At 40.0% G+C, this 21995-nt stretch overlaps 2 protein-coding genes and 1 pseudogene across 13 annotated transcripts in view; 1 reads left to right on the top strand and 2 right to left on the bottom strand.

The window, feature by feature from the left end:
- Positions 1–245: 245 nt before the first annotated feature.
- GRK4 (G protein-coupled receptor kinase 4) overlaps positions 246–21995 on the top strand; it is a 95911-nt gene continuing 74161 nt past the window's right edge. For all 12 annotated transcript variants that reach the window (XM_072803860.1, XM_072803902.1, XM_072803923.1 and 9 more), the window contains exon 1: positions 246–447. In XM_072803860.1, coding sequence (XP_072659961.1) covers positions 384–447 — 64 coding nt within the window. In that variant the 5' untranslated portion in view covers positions 246–383. The remainder of the gene's footprint in view (positions 448–21995) is intronic.
- Positions 14802–15223, bottom strand: LOC140610851 (small ribosomal subunit protein uS9-like; annotated as a pseudogene).
- Positions 15917–20822, bottom strand: LOC140610363 (small ribosomal subunit protein uS8-like). Its single transcript, XM_072786343.1, has one exon. The coding sequence runs from the start codon at positions 16417–16419 to the stop codon at positions 15961–15963; it is 459 nt and encodes a 152-aa protein (XP_072642444.1). The 5' UTR covers positions 16420–20822; the 3' UTR covers positions 15917–15960.

Genomic DNA, 21995 nt, shown 5'->3' with positions numbered 1-21995 from the left:
CACAAAACATTCTCTGACTGGTGCAGAGAATTAGATACCCAGGTTGGGGTTTAAATGGAAGGATCCAGATTTATTTTGTAAAATGTCTCTTAGTTTAAGAATTGAGAATAGAGCCCTCATCTCAATATTTTTGTGTGCTAACCTGGGTTATCTTGAATAGAAGACCAAGGAAGGGCAGAAAGAGAATGGGGTCTTATTTTTCTGTTAAGGCAATGGGGTGAGCTCAGATCAGTGTGTTTCATTGGAGCATTTCATTGTGTCTGGTGTTTCTCACTTTGACTCCAGATTGGTCACAGAGGTGAATTGTTATCCTCCGTGGAAAACCCATCTGACCCATTGCTCAACTGGTCTTCTTTTCCACTGTACCATCATCTTTGGGTGTGATGTATGAAAACAGACTTGTGTCAAGCACACTTCCATACAGTGCTTTAGAGATGAGACAAAGAGGTAAATATAAGTGCTAGCTAAGTGCTAAATACATAAAACCAGGGGCGGCCACCTGGCTCAGTCACAAGAGCCTGTGACTCTTGGTCTCAGAGTTGTGAGTTCAAGTTCCACCTGGGATATAGAGATTACTTAAAATCTAAAAAAAAAAAAAAAAATCATAAAACTAGTATTTTCTGCCAAAAAGCCTTTTGAAAGCCTGCTTCCAAAAGAGTTTTAATTTTTGTTCCCTGAAGTATTAACTCGTAGTAGTGTAATTGTTAGTTCTGCCTTTTGCCAACAGAGAATGTTTACTCCTGTTTTCAAAGAGTCATGTCCTTGTGATGAATGCTTAGAGAAGTTGAATATGAAATATCAGAAAGATGAATATATGCTGAGTGTTGGTTATAACTTAGGGCTGTTCTCTCAAGTCGACAGTTTATTTGCTTTAGAAGCTCAAGTGGGATCCCCTAGGGAGTGTCTTCTTGAACGTGTCTGTTCATTGCTAGTTCCTTATTTAGTTTCTCTGGCTCAGGTATTAAAAAAATTAACATTTGAAAGAAGCGTATATAACACAGCAGTTATATGTTGGCCTTCACTGTTGGTTTAACATTATGAATGAATCCAGTCATTTTCTAGATTTATTTCAAATAAAATCAATTTCTCTGTTGTTCTCAAACAGAAGGTGTTTAAATTTGTTCCTCCTTTTCAGAAATGTTGGCAGATAATTCCGCATTGAAAAAGTTGTCACTCTGCCAGGCACACTGTAAGGAAGTAGAAAATAATGGTCATACTGTTCATCAAACACAAAATCACTGCTTTTTTTTTTTTTAACATTTAGGATTTTTTCCCCCTGTGTTATACATTTGTTAAGCATTTTGTGACCTTATGGCTTTAAATGTTAACTTTAAATTGTTTCACATCATACTTCTGAGGAGACTCGCCCCATTTTCTCTGTTGGAGAAATTGACAGCATAAATGCAGAGGGAGGAATAAAAGGTATGTACATTTAGTGTGGATTTTGGTCTTATATGTCGTATTCTGTTCTGATTTCAGATGATAGCATTATTTAGCAGTTGTTTAGCATCTGATGCATAGTTAATACACCTGGTGTCATTTTCATGAGCTGTCTCGCTGTGACTTCCTCTCCAGGATTTTGATTGTAAAGGGTTTCTAGATGTATAAGTCCTTTGATTTAGAAAGTATAGTAGCTAATATTTTTGTTTCCTTCATTGCACTTATTTTGATCCCACACCCAAGACCTACTTAATGTATTTTTATTGTAAAACAATCAACAACTTTCGTGTTCATTTGGACATGTTCTTGTATGCTTGCTATTCCAATCTTCCGTGTGGCTGGCCGTCCTTGCTTTCTTCTTGTTCATTTCTTTCCATCCTTCAGAATCCGGTTTACCTTCATTTTCTTTGTAGCTTGCTTTAATTCTTCCAGCTTGGTGGCACTCTCTGCCCTTGGGGAATTTGGAACTTGGGATTCAGAAGTGAGGTCAGCATAGTCAGTGATTCTTTCTCCAGCCAAATTTTAGTCTGTGTGGGCAGGGCATAGATTTACCTTTATTTTTTATTTCTTTCAGTGCTGGCTAGCCATTTAATTGGTACTTGGTAAACAATTGGAGATTAAGGGGATGATTTGTTACTTTACTAAATATAAGAAAGAGAAGATGAAATTCATATGGAAAACAAAAAGGATTGGCTCCATTTGGAGGAAATAAAGCACGTTCCAAGTGTGCCATAGAGCCTACTTGTTGATAAGGATAGCTAACATCAGTGCGGGTTTGTTCTGTCCAAGCAGCATGCTAAATTCTTTATGAGTGTTATCCCAGCTAGTCCTATCCCTCCTTCTAACCTATAGCACCAGACTGATAATAATTCTGCTTCAGTGTTAAGAAGACTGTGTAGCAGCAAATATCATTCTCAATGGGGAAGCACTGGGAGCCTTTCCCCTAAGATCAGGAACAAGACAGGGATGTCCATTCTCACCACTGCTATTCAACATAGTACTAGAAGTCCTAGCCTCAGTAATCAGACAACAAAAAGAAATAAAAGGCATTCAAATTGGCAAAGAAGTCAAACTCTCCCTCTTCGCCGATGACATGATACTCTACATAGAACACCCAAAAGACTCCACCCCAAGATTGCTAGAACTCATACAGCAATTTGGCAGTGTGGCAGGATACAAAGTCAATGCCCAGAAGTCAGTGGCATTTCCATACACGAACAATGAGACTGAAGAAAGAGGAATTAAGGAGTCAATCCCATTTACAATTGCACCCAAAAGTATAAGATACCTAGGAAAAAAGTTAATACCAAAGAGGTAAAGGATCTATACCCTAAAAACTATAGAACACTTCTGAAAGAAATTGAGGAAGACACAAAGAGATGGAAAAATATTCCATGCTCATGGATTGGAAGAATTAATATTGTGAAAATGTCAATGTTACCCAGGACAATTTATACGTTTAATGCAATCCCTATCAAAATACCATGGACTTTCTTCAGAGAGTTGGAACAAATTATTTTAAGATTTGTGTGGGATCAGAAAAGACCCCGAATAGCCAGGGGAATTTTAAAAAAGAAAACCATAGCTGGGGGCATCACAATGCCAGATTTCAGGTTGTACTACAAAACTGTGGTCATCAAGACAGTGTGGTACTGGCACAAAAACAGACACATAGATCAATGGAACAGAAGAGAGAATCCAGAAGTGGGCCCTCAGCTTTATGGTCAACTAATATTCGACAAAGGAGGAAAGACTATCCACTGGAAAAAATACAGTTTCTTCAGTAAATGGTGCTGGGAGAATTGGACATCCACATGCGGAAGAATGAAACTAGACCACTCTCTTGCACCATACATACAGATAAACTCAAAATGGATGAAAGATCTTAATGTGAGACAAGATTCCATCAAAATCCTAGAGGAGAACACAGGCAACACCCTTTTTGAACTTGGCCACAGTAACTTCTTGCAAGATTCATCCATGAAGGCAAGAGAAACAAAAGCAAAAATGAATTATTGGGACTTCATCAAGATAAGAAGCTTTTGCACAGCAAAAGATACCGTCAACAAAACTCAAAGACAACCTACAGAAAGGGAGAAGATATTTGCAAATGGCGTATCAGATAAAGGGCTAGTATCCAAGATCTATAAAGAACTTATTAAACTCAATAGCAAAGAAACAATCCAATCACGAAATGGGCAAAAGACATGAACAGAAATCTCACAGAGGAAGACATAGACATGGCCAACAAGCATATGAGAAAATGCTCCGCATCACTTGCCATCAGGGAAATACAAATCAAAACCACAATGAAATACCACCTCACACCGGTGAGAATGGGGAGAATTAACAAAGCAGGAAACCACAAATGTTGGAGAGGATGTGGAGAAAGGGTAACCCTCCTGCACTGTTGGTGGGAATGTGAACTGGTGCAGCCACTCTGGAAAACTGTGTGGAGGTTCCTCAAAGAGTTAAAAATAGAACTGCCCTACGACTCAGCAATTGCACTGCTAGGGATTTAGCCCAAAGATACAGATGCAATGAAACGCCGGGACTCCTGCACCCCGATGTTTCTAGCAGCAATGTCCACAATAGCCAAACTGTGGAAGGAGCCTTGGTGTCCATCGAAAGATGAGTGGATAAAGATGAGTGGTTTATGTATACAATGGAATATTACTCAGCCATTAGAAATGACGAATACCCACCGTTTGCTTCAACGTGGATGGAACTGGAGGGTATTATGCTGAGTGAAGTAAGTCAATCGGAGAAGGACAAACATTATATGGTCTCATTCATTTGGGGAATATAAAAAATGGTGAAAGGGAATAAAGAGGAAAGGAGGAAAAATGAGTGGGAAATATCAGAAAGGGAGACAGAACATGAAAGACTCCTAACTCTGGGAAACAAACTAGGGGTGGTGGAAGGGGAGGTGGGTGGGGGGTGGGGGTGCCTGGGTGACGGGCACTGAGGTGGGCACTTGACGGGATGAGCACTGGGTGTTATTCTATATGTTGGCAAATTGAACACCAATAAAAAATAAAAAAATAGGGCAGTGCCGGTGGCTCCGCGGTTTAGCGCCGCCTTCAGCCCAGGGTGTGATCCTGGAGACCCGGGATCGAGTCCCACGTCGGGCTCCCTGTGTGGAGCCTGCTTCTCCCTCTGCCTGTGTCTCTGCTTCTCTCTCTCCTCTCTGTATTCTCATGAATAAATAAATAAAATCTTTAAAAAAATAAAAAATAAAAAAAAAGATTGTGTAGGATAACGTGTCACGGTGGTTGGTGCTCAGAAAGTACTCAGTAAAGGTTAATAGTTGTGGTTGTAGATTTTGTTGTTATGTCTAGTGTCTAGTGTCTGGATGAAGAGCTGGCACTTCAACATGCAGTTATGCTAATTTGAACCTCGTTCTTTGTCTCTAGTCTATTCTCATTATTAGATTTCCCAAAAGTATAGCTTTCCTCTTCCTGAATTCTCATGTGTGATAGGTCTTTGAACCTCATTTATCCTTAAGCTTTGTTATTTCTCACATCCATTCATGTCTGTCCTTCCCCAGTAGCCCTGCCCCAGGGTCCTCTTGACTTGACTGAAGGCAAGAATTTCCTAGCTGGTCTGTTTCCAGACTTTCTTCACCTTTAGCATCCCAGTGCTGCTAAAACACTAAAAAGCACAGATATGTTCCCTTAATCTTTTTAAAATTTGGATCTAGACCTCCATTCCAGGACCCCCACAGGCTCCTACCTGACCTCAGTGACCTAGCTCTGCTCTCCTTGTCCATCTGTGGCTGAGTGTATTATACCCCTTCATGCCTTCCTGCCTGGCGAAGTTTTGTTCCTCCTCCACTGTGTTCCAGCCCAAATGCCTTTCCTGGGAACTTCAACACTCCCGCAGGAGGCTTGCTCATTCCATCCTTTGTGCCCCTGTTGTGCCCAGGATGAACTGTTACTGCACTGGGCTGACTCAAGGCAGCTCTGGGCCTCCCCTTCTGTGTCACCAGCATCTAGCACTGTGCTAGCACCCAGTATATGCTCTATGAATGCCAACCGATGACTGAGGACAAAAGAGCACACCTCAGGAATTCTCTCAATACCAATGATAACCAGAAATTAAGGTTTCAAACTAAACTGTCTTTTTTGACTAGTCATCTGGAAATAGGGAACAAAAACTGAGATTTTCTTCAACTTTAGATTGTCAGTGGTGAGTGCTTTTTATTTCATTTTGAATTTGATATTTTTGTTTTTATTAAATCAGTATTAAAATGCTTAATTATATCTGTAATGCAACCTATAGTTCCCCTCTCAATATTTACATGTTCATCACTAGCAAAGATAGCAGGGTCAACCATAACTAGTTAGGATGTTAGCAAAAGGCCAGGCACGTGTGTTTACCTTTTAGAATGAAAACTATCTGTTTTTACCAAATTGAGAGTTCCTAGTTCAAAGAACACATGGCAGCACTCCCTTTGCTGCCCCCTTACTCCTGTGCTATTTATCTCACTTCCTGGCAGAGATATTGTGCTTGAGCATTTGCATGGTAATCCTAGATCTTTTTTTGTGAGCATTTCTGTGCACTAGATTTGCAAAGTCGACAAGGCTGCTGAACTGGTAGTGTCCTCCTGACCTCTTGGGGCAGGTATTATCCCCTGTCACAGATGAGGGAAAGAAAAGTGACTTGCTCAAGGTTATATCACCAGGAAATGGGAATGTCAGGATTCAGCCCAGTTGTCTGGTCTGAGACCCATGCTCTAACTAATCATGTAATGCTGTCTGTTGAGACTTCCTTGGTTTATCAATTTTAATGGAAATGGGTTGATACTTTGTTTTTAGCTTCTGGCATAAAATTAGCTTTCTAGATGTGGGACTGTTGCCTTCAAATGCTGTGGCCTCACATCACTGTCTACTTTTGGGGACACAATATTCTGCCCTCGTGGACTGTACCTCTTGTTTTTGCCCCACTCAGGTTTTAGGATCTGTGGAAGGTCTTCTGTGTAAATAGCTTGGGTCATGCCAACCACGGTTGATATAAGCCATGATCGCATAACTTAATGTAGATGTTCTTTCTTTTCTTGCTTTGTTTCTTCCCCACTGGTCTTCCTGTCTTGACATGGTATAGTGAATGCCACCCAACTCATCTTGAGTCTGACTGTACCTGGATGGGACATCTCAGAAAATTGGTGCTAGACTTTGCTATGACTTGTCAGTAGAGACTTTTGGAATCAAGAAGAGCTGCTTGAGGGGTGGGATGGCTGCTTCAGTTCATCAGCATGTGTGCCCCAAGACTGCTGCTATGAAGTGAATGTGTCCTCTCCCAATTTAATTATTGTAGCTCTAATTCATAGTGTGATGGTATTTGGAAGTAGGGCCTTTGGAAGGTAATTATGGTTACATTAGGTCATAAGGGGGGCCCTCTTGATGGAATTAACATCCTTAGAAAAAGGAGAGATGTGAGATCTCTCCGTTCAATTGTATGTAGCAAGGAAAGGCCTGTGAGGACATAGTGAGAAGATAGCCATCTACAAACCAGGAAGGGCCCTCACCAGTCACCAGTCTGCTGGTACCTTAATATAGGAATTTCCAGCTTCCAGAACTCTGAGAAATAAATGTGTGTTGTTTAAGTCACCCAGACTATGGTATTTCATTATAGCAGTCTGAGGTGATAGAGAAACCCACGGAGAGGACCCCATTCTTCTCTCCCCTTTACCTTGTTGCATTCTTCTAAAGACCAAGCCAAAGAGCCTTGTCTAGGGAAAAGGGGGTCTTTTGTAGTGATATATGGTATATGTGTGTGCACTGCTGTGTTTAGTGAAATGTGCATGAGGCCCTGTGTTTGGAGGTACATGGTGTATGCACTATTGCATGTATGTCACCTACTCTTTAAACATAAGTTTTGAGTGAGTTATGTGCTGGGTTCCAAGCTCTCACATCTACCAGTCCACTAAGACCACCCTTGTCAAGATCATCAGGGTCAGTTCTTGATTCTCATCCTATTACACTTGTGGGCTGCACATTACATAGCTCATCATAGGGATCTCCTCAGTCAGTACGTCCTTCTAGACCACCACCCTTCATGGTTTTCTGCTATTTCAATTCTTACCCTCTCAGGCTGCTTGACTGGTTGCCTCTCATTCACTAGATCTCTTCATATTGAAATGCTCCCAAGGCTCATTCCATAGAGTCTCACTCCTTGTGATCTTCTTCTTCAGTAACATGGTTTGAAGGAAGCTACTGTCCCTCAAATTGAGATCTACAGACTGAAACTTTCCATTGAACTGCAGCTTGTTCTCTACTTGCCCACCAGACATTGCTACCTAAAAACCTCATTGGCATGTACACAAACACGCACACACAGTCAAAACTCTTAATGCCCACCCTGCCCCATTTTTTTTTCCTTCTGCACCTCAGTTTATACTCAGGCTGAAAATCTTGCAGTTGATTTTTAATTCGTTATACCCCACATCCAGTCCCTGGACAAATATTTTTTTAGATCTCCCTTCAAAATGCAAAGAATCTGACCTCTCACTGCTACAGCTGCTTTCAGCATGGCTCAAGCCATCAACCTATCTCACCTGGAAGATCACAGTTGGCTGCTACTTGGCCTCAGCTTCTGCCTTTCTGACCCTACAGTCTGTCCTCAATATACCAGCCATAATGATCCTATTAAAACTTAAGTCAAGGTGTCAGCCCTCTCCTCCAAACCCTTGTCATAGCCTCCCAGACCAAGCAGAGTAAAAGGAGGAATGTTCGAATTATTAGACCAGGAATTTTTAAAGACTGTGATTGATATCATAAGGGCTTTAATGGGAAAAGTAGACAACAGGCAAAAAACGGATAATGTAAGCAGAAAGATGGTAATTTTTTTTTTTTAAGATGGTAATTCTAACAAAGAAAAACGCTAGAGGTAAGAACCAAAACAATAATAAATGAAAACTCCCTTTGATGACTTCATTAACTGACTGGTCAGGACTGAGGAAAGAATCTCTGAGCTTGAGGATATGACTGGAGATTTCTAAAACTGAAAAGCAAAGAGAAAAAAGACTAAAAAAAAAAAAAAATCACAATAAAATATCCAAAAACTGGCACAGCTGTAAAAGGCAGAACATATGCATAATGGGAAAGCCAGGAGGAGCAGAGAGAAAGAAAGGAACAGATGAGATATTTGAAGTAGTAATGACTGAGACTTTCCTCAAATTAATGCCAGATACCAACCCACAGATCCATGAAGCTTAGAAAACATGAAACAGGATAAATGCCAAAAGAATGATGCCTAAGACAGGTGCCTGGGTGGCTCAGTTGGTAAAGCATCTGCCTTTAGCTCAGGTCATGATCCCAGGGTCCTGGGATCCAGACTCAAATCTGGCTCCCTGCTCTGTGGGGAGCCTGTGTCTCCCTCTTCCTCTGCCCCTCCCTCATTTGTGTGCACTCTCTCTCTTTCTCAAAATCTTAGAAAAGAATGACACTTAGGAATATCATCTTTAACCTTCAGGAAATCAAAGAAAAACTCTTGAAAGGAGCCATAGATAAAAACACTTTACCAATACAGGGCCAAAGATACGGATTATATCTGATTTCTTTATAGAACCCATGCAATGAAGAAGACAGGAGTGTGAAACATTTAAAGTATTGGGAGAAAAACCCACCAAGCCAGAATTCTGTACCCTGTGAAATTATCCTCCAAAAGTGAGGAGAAATGAAGACTTTATCAGACAAAAACTGAGGGAATTTATTGCCAGTAGACCTGCCTTGCAAGAAATGTTAAAATGAGTTGTTTAGAGAGAAAGAAAAATTATATATTCAGGAACTTGGATCTACATAAAGAAAGGAAGAGCATTGGAGAATGAATAGATGAAGGTAAAAGGAAGACCTGTTTTTCTTATTTTTAACCTAAGAGCCGTCAGATAACAGGTAACACATACACACACACACACATAAATATATATATAAAAGATAACACTTGGGATCCCTGGGTGGCGCAGCGGTTTGGCGCCTGCCTTTGGCCCAGGGCGTGATCCTGGAGACCCGGGATCGAATCCCACGTCAGGCTCCCGGTGCATGGAGCCTGCTTCTCCCTCTGCCTGTGTCTCTGCCCCTCTCTCTCTCTCTCTCTCTCTCTCTCTCTCTGTGACTATCATAAATAAAATAAAATAAAATAAAATAAAAGATAACGCTATGTGTAAGTGAAATGAATGACAGCAATGATACAAGGAGTAGGAGGGGAAATTAGGAATATTTTGTTATTTATAAGGTATTCGTACTACCTGTGAAGTGGTATAATGTTATTTGAAAGGGGACTTGGATTAGTTGTAAATGTATGTTGCTAACTCTAGGGCATCACTAAAACAGTTTAAAAAGAAATATAGTTGATGTGCTAAGAAAGATGTGGAAAGGGACGCCTAGGTGGCTGAGTGGTTGAGTGACTGCCTTCACCACATGGTGTGATCCTGGAGTTCTGGGATCAAGTCCCACACTGGGCTGCCCACAGGGAGCCTGCTTCTCCCTCTGCCTATGTCTCTGCCTCTCTCTGTGTATCTCATGAATAAATAAATAAAATCTTAAACAAAAGAAAGATGTGAAAATAGAATCCCATAAGATGATCAAAGCCACAAAAGGCAAAAATAAGCATGGAAGAGGGCAGCCCCGGTGGCGCAGCGGTTTAGCGCCGCCTGCAGCCCAGGGCGTGATACTGGAGACCCTGGATCAAGTCCCACGTCGGGTTCCCTGCATGGAGCCTGCTTCTCCCTCTGCCTGTGTCTCTGCCTCTCATTCTCTCTCTGTGTTTCTATGAATAAATAAATAAAATCTTAAAAAAAAATAAGCATGGAAGACAACAATAAAAACAAGACAAGAGCAACAAATAGTAGTAAAAATATGGTAGATAATTAATCCAACCTCAGACATACCTTGTTTTATAGATACTGTATTTTTTACAAATTGAAGTTTGTGGCAACCCTGTGTCAAGTCTTTTGATGCCATTTTCCCAACAGTATTTTTTCTCTTTATGTCTTTGTCACATTTTGGTAATTCTTATTTCAAACTTTTAAAGTATAATGTTTTATTTGTTTTGGTGCTGTGTGATCAGTGATTATGACTTACTGAAAGTGCAGATGATGGTTAGCATTTTTAGCAATAAAGTATTTTAAAATTAAGGTATATACATTGTTTTTTAGGCATAATGCCATTGCATGGTTAACAGAGTAAAGCATAGTATAAATGTAATTTTTATATGCACTCTTTAAGAAGCCAAAAATTTCATTTGTATTGCTTTATTGTGATACTTGCTTTATTGCAGTGGTCTGGAACTAAACCCACAATGTCTCCGAGGTATACCTGTATTATATATCAGTGATCACTTTAAACATCAATGGTGCACCAATCAGAAGACAGAGATTGTCAGAGTGGATAGAAAAATAAGACCCAACTACATGTTGCCTATAGAAAACCCACTTTAAGTATAAAAAAAAACATGGATTAAAAATAAAGGGATAGAGAAAAGTATTCCATGCTACCACTAATCAAAGGCAGAAGGAATATCTATGTTAATTCAAAATAGTTTAAATTTCAGAGCAAAGAAAGTTATCAAGGATAAAGAGGGGCATTGTATAACAACAAAAGGGTCAATTCTCCAAAAAGATATAGCATCCTTAATGTGTATATGCCTAACAACATGTAGTCAGAATATGTGAGGCAAAACCTAATAGAACTTCAAGGAGAAATTGATGAATACACTACACATTCTTCTCAAGGTCACATGGAACATCCTCTAAGATAGTCCACATTCTGGACCATAAAACACATTGCGACAAATTTAAAAGACTAGAATAAATCTGCTCTCAGACCACAGTGGAATTAAACTAGAAATCATAACAGACAGCTGGAAAATCCCCCAAATACTTGGAGATTAAACATACTCCATGCTTAACTGACTAAACCACCCAGGTGCCCCTAAACAGCACACTTCTAAATAACACAGGGGCCAGAAATATCTCAGGAGAAACTAAAAAATACTCTGAACTAAATGAAAATAAGAGTAAAACATCAGAATTTGTGAGATGTCGCAAAAGCAGTGCTTGAGGGAGATTTATAGCTTTAGATGCATTTATTAAAACAGAAGATCTAAAATTGACCATCTAACCTTCCGCCTTAGGAGACCAGAGGAAGAAGAGCAAATCAAGTCCAAAGTAAGCAGAAGAAAAGTAATAATAGATATAATTTTAATTTTAAAAGATATTTATTTATTTGAAAGAGAGAGCACCAGTAGGGGGAGAGGCAGAGGGAGAGGGAGAAGCAGACTTCCCACTGAGCAGGGAGCCTGACATGTTGCTCCATCCCAGGATCCTGGAATCATGACCTAAGCTGAAGGCAGACACTTAACCGACTGAGCCACCGAGTCTCCTCAATAATAAAATTTTAGAGTAGAAATCTGTGAAACCAAAGACAGGAAATCAGCAAAATAAAAATCTGATTCTTTGAGAAGGTTAATAAAATCTGTAAGTCCTAGCCACATTAAGAAAAAAAGAAGACACCAATTACTAATATCAGAAATGAAAGAGGAGACATGGGTAGAGCTTGATTAGGAATAAGGCATCTTAAAGATAATTGCCAAAGAAAGGTAAAATTGGGGATCCCTGGGTGGTGCAGCGGTTTAGCGCCTGCCTTTGGCCCAGGGCGCGATCCTGGAGACCCAGGATCGAATCCCACGTTGGGCTCCCGGTGCATGGAGCCTGCTTCTCCCTCTGTCTATGTCTCTGCCTCTCTCTCTCACTGTGTGCCTATCATAAAATTTTTTAAAAAATTAAAAAAAAAAGAAAGGTAAAATTGTGCTCATACAGATCACATTAAAATGAATATGTGTTTTGTTTTACTCACATAGAGAACCCTGCAAATGTTCTAATCAATCAGTTCAAATAAAGTCAAAGGCTCACATTTATATGAGTAAAGGAACTGAATTACAAATCCAGGCAAACTGATTTTTGTACAGAGGGAAGAGAAGTCCATTGAAACTACTAGACAAAACAGCTCACATGTCTGCCTGTCATCCACAGTTTACAGAAAGCTGCACAATAGGTCAAAGACAAGGAAGGTTAAGGACAAGGATAACCTGGCAGGATGTGCTGGACTGAAGTAATGCAGTGTTTTACTTAAACACTATTTTTCTCCTGAAGACTTTAAGGTAAACTAAGTACGCTAACATTTCATTAACCTAAGCTCGTATGAATTGGTGAGCCAATATGACTCAGGAGAAGTCTGAATTAGGGAACTTCTCTAAGAAAATGAGATAGGAGATGGTAGCTCCATTTCTGTCACAGTTTTGCTCTGATTTAGTCACTGGGTAGATACCCTGTGATCAGCCTTTCTCATGCACACAGCCTGGTAGGTATGCTGCTTTCTCACACAGTCTGTGGATCTGGGAAGTGACCTGTCATTGCCCTGTGCTCTGGCTTGGGGGCCAGGGGCCAAACCAAACCGTGTGTCCTGGCCAAAGCTCTGCAGCACCTGCTGCTCTGGTCTGTGACCTTCATTTGGAGAGGTCTGTCCACCTTGCTGGCACTTCTGCATCAGGAGCACTGAGGCAGTGTCTTTGCTAATCCCTTTCTTCCTCTTCCCAGGCATTTTAGAGAAATGCTTGGGAAAAGATTATTCTTTGGAGATATGAGGGAAAGGTGCTGTCAGTGAGCAAGACAAGATGAATAGACTTGTATGTAAGTAAAGCCCATATGGACAATGCAATAAAGAGTATGGAAGCAAAACAGGGCATGAAAGAGCAGAGTTTCTGTTGTAGCTATATTTCTCCTGGACAGAAGTTACCAGAGCAAAGTTTTCATTGACGTGGTTAAATGGGAATAGTGAAAACAATGTACTGGGTTCTGTTTTTTAAGATTTTATTTATTTATTCATGAGAGACACAGAGAGAGAGAGAGAGGCAGAGGCAGAGGCAGAAGGAGAAGCAGGCTCCATGCAGGGAGCCTGATTCGGGACCCCAGGATCACGCCCTGGCCTGAAGTTAGGCACTAAACCGCTGAGCCACCTGGGCTGCCTTGTACTGGGTTTTAAATAAGAGCAGATCTATGTAGTTAGCAGACCATACTTGAAGATTGTACACCCTACTTCTTTTGCATGGTAATAGCCTTTCTCAGGAAGTGTTGATAAAAATAGACTTTGGTACACCTGGGTGGATTAGCGGGTGAACGTCTGCCTTCGCCTCAGGGCATCATCCCCGGGAGTTCCAGGATTGAGTTTCACATCGGGCTCCCTGGAGGGAGTCTCCTTCTCCCTCTGCATATGTCTCTGCCTCTGTCTCTGAGTCTCTCATGAATCAATAAATAAACAAATCTTTAAAAAAATAAAATAGACCTTATTTTTCTGTTTGGTGAAATACAAAACAACCCTGTGATTTTATCATGGGATGAGAAAGAACTGGGAGGCCCACCAGCGTTTTTCCCCTGACTCTTTTGCTTTGATCGTATTAGGTAACTGCTGACATTAGCTGCAGTGAAGAAGAAAAACAGCCTTTGAATCTACTAATGGAGTAAGCTGGGACTTAGATATACTGCTCCAGTGTAATAATTTTGGGTAAAGACTGCTATGTGCTGAGAGAATTTTCTGCAGGATTAGTGGTTACATTGAATAATACCCTAATCAAAACTGTTATGCCTGCAGGGCACCTGGGTGACTCAGTCAGATGGGCATCAGACTCTTGATTTTGGTTCAGATCATGATCTCAAGGTTGTGGGACTGAGCCCTGCATCAGGCTATGCTTATCAGAGAGTCTGCTTGAAATTCTCTTTCTCTTCCTCTCCCTCTCCCCCTCCCCTCTGCTAAAGCTCTCTTAATTAATTAATTATTAATTAATTAAAAAGGATTTGTGTTTGCATATCTGTTTTCATTTCTGGATGAATAAAAAGTGGGCAATTTGGGTGATACCTTTTTAGCACTTAAACAACAAATGATTTTATGTTGTTTGAATAAGTTTTTTTTCAAAAATTTTTTTGTTGTAAAATATAGTTAAGTGCACAGTTCAGTGGTATTAAGTACATCTTAACTATTGTGCAAACATCACCACCATTCACCTCCAGAACTCTTTTCATCTTTCTCAACTGAAACTCTGTTCCCACTAGTAATAACTCCCCATTCTCCCCTCTCTCTAGTCCCTGGCAACCTCCATCCTGCTGTGATTTGGCTACTAATACCTCATATAAATGGAATCTTACAGTATTTGACTTTTCAATGACTGGCTTATTTCACTTAGCATAATGCCTTTAAGATTTATCCATGTTGAAGCATGTGTCAGGATTTCTATCCCCTTTTTTAAAAAACCTCAAATCCCATGACCATTATTTATTTCAAAGGTGAATCCTGGTCTTCATGGTGGGCTTATTGGTAGGATTTCTGGTAGCAAGCACAGACACCAAGACTGCCAAACTTTTTGGATTCACTGTTCTGGGGATCAGCTACCCATGGGGTCTGGTCATTTGGGACGAGGAGGTCTTTGATCTGCTTGGAAGCCACTTCTACATATTTCTGATAATTGGCCACCAGGGCTTTGGAGATGGACTTGTAGATTGCATCAGTCTGGGCCATGTGATCACCACCCTTCCCTCGAACTGGCCTGTCCACCCCCAGCAAATCACTCCTTGCCTGGAAGTGGAATAGGTTCCAGTGGCTTGTACTGCAGAGCATGGGGCTGGCTTCTCTAGGGGCTGCCCGTTCACCTTGATGAGGCTGTTGCCCATTTGCTTCACTGCCGAGACCTTGCTCTCACTTCTTTTGGATTTTGTATATAATTGCTGGATCATATGGTAATTCCATTTTTAGTTTTTTGAGGAACCTCCATACTGTTTCCCAGAGTGGCTGTCCCAGTTTGCATTCCCACCAACAGTGCATGAGGGTTCCTTTTTCACCACATCCTCACCAACACTTAGAATTTTCTGTTTTTGGATAGTAGCCATCTTTATGGGTATGAGGTGGTATCTCATTGTTTTAATTTGCCTTTCCTGAATGATGAGTGATGCTAAGCTTCTTTTCAGGTGCATACTGGCCATCTGTATATACCTTCTTTGGAAAAAATGTCTGTTCAAGTCCTCTACCCATTTTTGAATTACATTGTTTGGTTTTTTTGTTGTTGAATTTTAGGAATTCTCCATTTATTCTGGATAGTAATCCCTTAATAGATTTATCATTTGCAAATCGAAGAATAGGCAACTCATTCTGTGGGTTGCCTTTTCCCCCTGTTGAAACGATCTTTTGATGCACAATATTGGAAACTTCCATGAAGTTCAATTTTTCTGTTTCTTTTCTTGCCTTGCCTGTGCCTTTGGTGTCATGATTAGTTCTCTCTTGATGATAGAATATTTTTCTTCGTGTTTATAGCTGGAATCGATCTAGAATTTATGGAAAGTCCTAAAAGTCAGTTGCTGTATTCATTTCTCCTAAAGCCCTATATTGAGTGGGAAGAAATCTCCAAAACCTCTTCACTTTGATACTTTTTTTTTGGTCCATTGAGGCATTTTATTTGCACATATGAATTACATCCCTAGAAAAAGAATCCCAGGATTTTCCCTCCTGTGTGTTTTTGTCTTGCTTCTTTGTGGTCCATGATGCCAGCTGAGGTTGTCAGTATAATGAAACCAAACTGGTGGGATGGGAGCAGGTTATTCTGCCATTTTTCTGGGTCTTTCAGTTGTACATCAAATCTGGGGCTGATCACTCCACATTTGTTTAACCTGCCTGTGAGGTTCACAACAATTTTCCCAGCTCTGTGATCATTGATGATTTCAGATTCGCCAATGTAACCATGATTCATCCTCATAGTGAGAAATCGGACGATGACTTTGGAGCATGGCCTGATAAGAACATGGCGTTTGCCTCTCTTTTCAGCATTGTTGATGCTCTTAAGAGCATCTGCCAGGACATTCATGTGCACCATTGTGGCGGCTCCGAGAGATGGTGGAAAGAGCCACGTGGATACTTCTTGGCTCCTGGTTTGTCTCATAGATTGAGGCTTCCCGTAGTTAGCTAGTTGATGATAAACTAAATTTAAAATTTTTTTGAATATTTGGACTCAATAATCAGCTAATCTGATGTTTATTTTGACTTACTTGTAGAGGTATGGAATGAAACTAAGAAGTCCAAATCTGCCTAGCTAAACATGGTAAAAGTACTATTTCTGTTTGATTTTTTTTGAGTGTGTGTTTCTTGCCATTTCCTCTCTCATTAGGCTATTGTGGGAGACTCCCTTCCTGTCTTCTCCACCTAGTGTACTAGTGATATCTTGAGGGAATTGGTGCATATTTTTATTTTATTTTATTTTTAAATTTAAATGTAATTAATTAACATATTATGTATTATTGGTTCAGAGACAGAGGTTAGTGATTCATCAGTGTTATATAATACCCAGTGCTCATTACGTCATGTACATATTTTTAGATTCTTTTTCATCTGTTTTGAGCTGTTTCTGTCTGCTAAAACCTTTTGCTCAACATGTGGCTGACAAAATAGAACTTGAGGAAAACCTGCTTAGCATAAAACGTACACATCTGGTTAGGTAATAAAGAAAATGAATTTTTGTCACATTATTGAAAAGCATTTAAGGACATTCTTTTACCTTGCTGTGCAGGAAAGTGGAGATGGTTTGGAGATTTAATAATTATGCAAATAACTAGAAATGCCATGCTGTGCCTTTGGAATGCACCAAGCCTCTTAAGCTTCAGTTCTTTCCCACTGAATCCAAACCAACTCATTTTATACTTAATTTATGTATTAAAAAGGTTGAGGGGCACCTGGACAGCTCAGTTGGCTAAGCGTCTGACTCTTGGTTTCAGCTCAGGTCAGGTTGTGAGATAGAGTCCCATGTTGGTCTCTCCACTCAGCAGGGAGTCTCCATGGGATTCTCTCTACCTGCCCTTCTCCTGCTCAAACATATCCTCTCTCTCTTTCTTGTTCTAAAATAAATGAGAAAAATCTTTAAAATGGTTGAATGTCATTCGGTAAAGTTTCTATTCTGCATGACATGGAGCTCAGCCATGTGGGATTCTAGTCCACAGATTCTGTGCAGAGCTGCACCTTAATTATCCATTATTCTCAAAGAACATAAGAATATTCAACTTTTTGTTTTTTTCTTTTGGTTCAGTGAAAAATGTTTATTTCACAAAATACATAGAAGCCTTTGCTTTCTGAAACCAGGGAATATATTATTCTAGTCTCTGAGGTGTCTGAGTATTTGGGATTTACTTCCTTGAACATTGACACTTTAAAATTGTCATTTCTACACTGTACCCTTTCTGCCTTTATTAAATAGAGCCTGGATTAATTTATCTTGGATAACTTAGGGCCATATTGTGATCTTCCATATGTTTAAAGCTATTCTCAGGGTCTATAGTATTTGCCTCTTTATCCCTATGCCAAGTGGCCTTGATGCCATGCTTTGAATGATTATATTTCCTTTTTATTGTGTTTTTTTTAAATAGTTTTTTTTTTTTTATTTTAAAGAGAGACAGAGAGCATGAGCAGGGGAAGGAGTAGAGGGAGAGGGACAGAGAGAATCCCAAGCAGACTCCTTACTGAGTGTGGAGCTCAGTCTCATGACCCTGAGATCATGAATTGAGCCAAAATCAAGAGTCGGATGTTTAACTGACTGAGCCACCTAGGCACCCGTCCTTTTTATTGTGTTTTGTGACTATTCTTTCAATTTGCTGTCACATCAATCTGTCTATAAATTACCTATTACACATATTTCTTTTCTTTAGTATATTTGTTTCTAATTTGTTGTGGTATAGGAAATTAAAACCAAGGAATAAGAATTGTACATGAATAGGAAAAGACATCAGTGCCTAAGAAGTTCTTTTATGAGTAAATACAATATGGCCCCTTCTGTGGTTGACAGAAGTTCTTTTTCTTACTGGTTCTTAGATGTCTTTGAGTTGATTAAATGATGTTGCTATTATTTATAAGTCAGTTTTGGGTATGTTAATCAAAATTTTTATTTTCAGATAAATCAAGCCATATTCATTTTTATCTTACAATATTACAAATCCTGTAGTGGAGCTATCCTGTTCATCAAAGCACAGCTTATTATTTAGGGCAGCCTCAATTGATGTAACATATAGACCCCAAATGTCATCTCCAACCCAATAGTTCTTCCTGTCCTGCAAGAGTCCTGCAAGAGTCCTGCAAGAGTCCTGCAAGAGTCCAGGTCCAGCTTGGCAGCAGTGCTGTTGTTCTGTCATGTAGGACCCAGGCTGACAGTGGCTCTGCCAGCTTTAGCAAATGGCTTCCTGCTGAATTCAGTGACCACAGTGTACCTTTGAGGGGCTCCCTGCTGAACATAAATGCTAACTTCCTAATGGCCTGATTCTCACCATCACATCTGTGTCTGCAACTTTGTGGGGATGGTAAGAATTTGAGAAGGTGGAAGACTGTCTGGAGCCCTGTGGTTGTAGCTGACTTTAAGAGGCAAGTGAACTAAGTTCATTTTGCTTAGTCTCAGCCTATGCTCTTCGTGGAGCTCTTCTTCTGACTAACTAAAGTTGTTCCAAACTAAGGGAGGAGGTGTCTTCTTTTCAATTCTACAAACTTATGTTACATGAATGGCTCCTGTCAAGGGTATTACACCTAGTATGTAAGCTGTATTTTAAGTAATTGTGGTAAATTACAACCATTTTGGAGAACAATTGAACAGTATCCATTGATGTTGAAAAAAATCACACACCCAGGTTAAGAACTCTTCTTCTAGGCCTATACTCTGCAGAAATGATGGTAAAGGAGACATTTGTAAGAATGTTTGCTATAATATTATTTGTAATACTGTAAATCAGAAACATTAAATAACCATAAATAGGAAGTAGATAAATAGAATATTTATATAGTAGGTTACTATACAGGAGTTAAAGCAAATTCATTCACTTACTCACAAAATAGTTATTGAATGCCTATTTTATGCAAGCCACTCATCTAGCTATTGGGGTTATGGCTGTGAATAATACAGATAAACTCCTTTTTTTAAGGAGTTTCTAATCTCGTGGGGAGACAGATCCTCAATGGGATACATGAAGTAGATTGTATGGTAGACTGATAAGGGCTGAGAAGAGATAATAAAGCAGTGAAGGGGGGTGCTAAGGGTTAGGCATGGGAGTAGGACATGAAAGCTTAGATTGGGTGGACAGGAGCAAAGACCTGAGGAGATGAGGGATCTAGCTTTGCTGAGGAAGAACTTTTTGGGTCATGAAACATGAGACTGCAGAGGGTAGGGAGCAGAAAAGAGCCTGGCTAGGACACAATAAACAGTCTATGTCAAAGTGGACTGAGCTGTGTGGAAAAAATCAAATTGTAGAATTATGTATGAAGTAGCACACTATTCCTGTTAACAACTTCTAGAGGAGAAGTTCTTAATCTAAATAAAATACATATGATTATAAAAGAAATCAATTCTATTGAAATAATTGTAACATTTTGAAACAGATTTGTGTTATAAAAGTGCTTTGTTATCAGAGCATTAAGTAACAAGGCAATACATAGGCAGGTTAAAATCTCATCCTTTAAAGATCCATCAGAGTGAAGGCCATCATTGCTAGTTTGAATGGGGCTTTTAAACTGTGGGATGGCCTTTGACTTGCCTGCTTCCAAGTGTCTGTCCATCAACACAGTTTTAGGGAGTCACAGAGTAAAATGCATAGCTGGACCATCCATGTGAGAACATAGGACCTGGCCATTTGGAGTCTGATCAATTAACCATCAGGCACAAAGCTGCCTAGGGGTTGTGTGGCTCCATCACCTAAGCACTTGGAGACAATCTGGCACCTGGTCTGGCACCTCTATTATAATTTTTAAGTAGTGTGAGTGTAAATGTAACAACTATAATGTGATAGGAAAATCTGAATTTTCTTGATGATGAAGTCATGAAGTCACAGCCACTACTAATATTATATTCTTGCCCACATTTATGGCTGAAAGAAATGATGAAGTTTGGTTAGAAGTTAATGAAGCTAAAGGTGATTTTTTTTTTCTGTCCAAATCCTGGGACACCCTTATATCTGCCTGTGAATGCCAGGATAAGAATCTTTTTCTAAAACAATATATTGTTCAAGGCTACACACACACACACACACACACACACACACATTTACAAACACTAAATTTATGATTGTGATTGTTTGTTCTGGTGGGTCTCAGACTAAGGATGGTGTATAATATCCCAGAATATGTTATAAAAATTATTGTGGTATTTATAGTATAAAATCAAACCTGAAACCTCTTAATATCCAGCAGATTTGTAGACCAGAGCCCAGTTCTTTCTCACATTATGCATTTACTTCAGTGGTCCTGTTTATTGATAGAAAAGTTGCTGTTATGATAAAGGTGGTGTCCCTGTTTGGCCAGTGTGATTACGTGGGCTCAAATCCCAGCTTCTCCATTTACCACTTATAATACTTTCAGCACATTATTGGACATATGTGTCTTAGTTTTGTCACCTGTAACATTAGGATTGTAACAAGAGCATAGTGGCAGTGCTCACCTCATAGGATTGACAAGAGGATCTAATTAGAGTAGACTTGTGGATCTTCTGGCACAGCATCTAGCTTATAGACTGTGCTAATAAGGGCTACTTGTTATTAGGGCCGTCACTATAACCATTTCTGACATTTGAGAAGCTTTGGTTTAATATTTTCATTTTATAACATCCCTTAATTTCGAACGTGTTTATGGCAAATAATTTATTTTAAATGTTTGTATACTTTTCAAAAAGGCTTTGATTACACCATTTTGCTTAATAACAGTAATGGGTAAGTAGGATTTCTGGAGCAGACCCACACATCTCACTAGTTGTGTGATGTTGGATGAGAGATTTGACCTCTTTGCTTTTGGTCCCTTATCTGAGAAAAGGGAAGAATGGTAGCATTTTCATCATAGGATGAGGGATGATTTGATGAGTCAATATATATGAAGCTTCTAGACAGGTGTCTGGCACATAATAAATACTCAATAAATCTAATTCTTATTCCCTCTCCTCCTCCTCCTAGCCCTTGGCAATTTCATTCTACCTCTGACTCATGTGCTGGAGTCAGCATCTGCAGTTCCTTGGTCTCCTCAAAGTTAGAAAACATTCCTTTAGTGTCTGCTGTGTGCAGTGTGCCTGGAGCCCATTTACTTATCCCTTCAGTCAGGTTTCAAATGCTGGAGATAGACTGGGAATAAGGCCCTGAACCTAGAACCTGCCCTTGCTGAGATTTAATGAAGATGTTTTCAAGATGCAAAGGGCATGAAGAGGAAGGAGTTGGAGTGCCTACAATTCCTAGGAAAGGAGGGCCAGGCTCTGGGGAAGGAGAGGGGGTTTCTGCTTAAACTGAGTAGAGATTTACCTACATAAATAAGGCCAGAGTGACAGTCTAGGCATTGGTGGTTTCTGGAACCTGCTCTGGCTTCTTTGGGGCCTTTCTAGACAGTGTGGTTTGGACATGCTGTGCCTGTGGAGTGATGATAGGCAGTGCTGTGCTTTATTCTCCCTTCAGCCCTAAGCTCAGAAGTGAGCTGATAATTGCATTTTAGGAAGGTAATGGTAGAAGGTGGTGTGGA

This window comes from Canis lupus, chromosome 2 (assembly GCF_048164855.1).
Source record: "Canis lupus baileyi chromosome 2, mCanLup2.hap1, whole genome shotgun sequence".
Lineage (NCBI taxonomy): Eukaryota > Metazoa > Chordata > Mammalia > Carnivora > Canidae > Canis > Canis lupus.
This window is presented reverse-complemented; position numbering and strand designations above follow the sequence as displayed.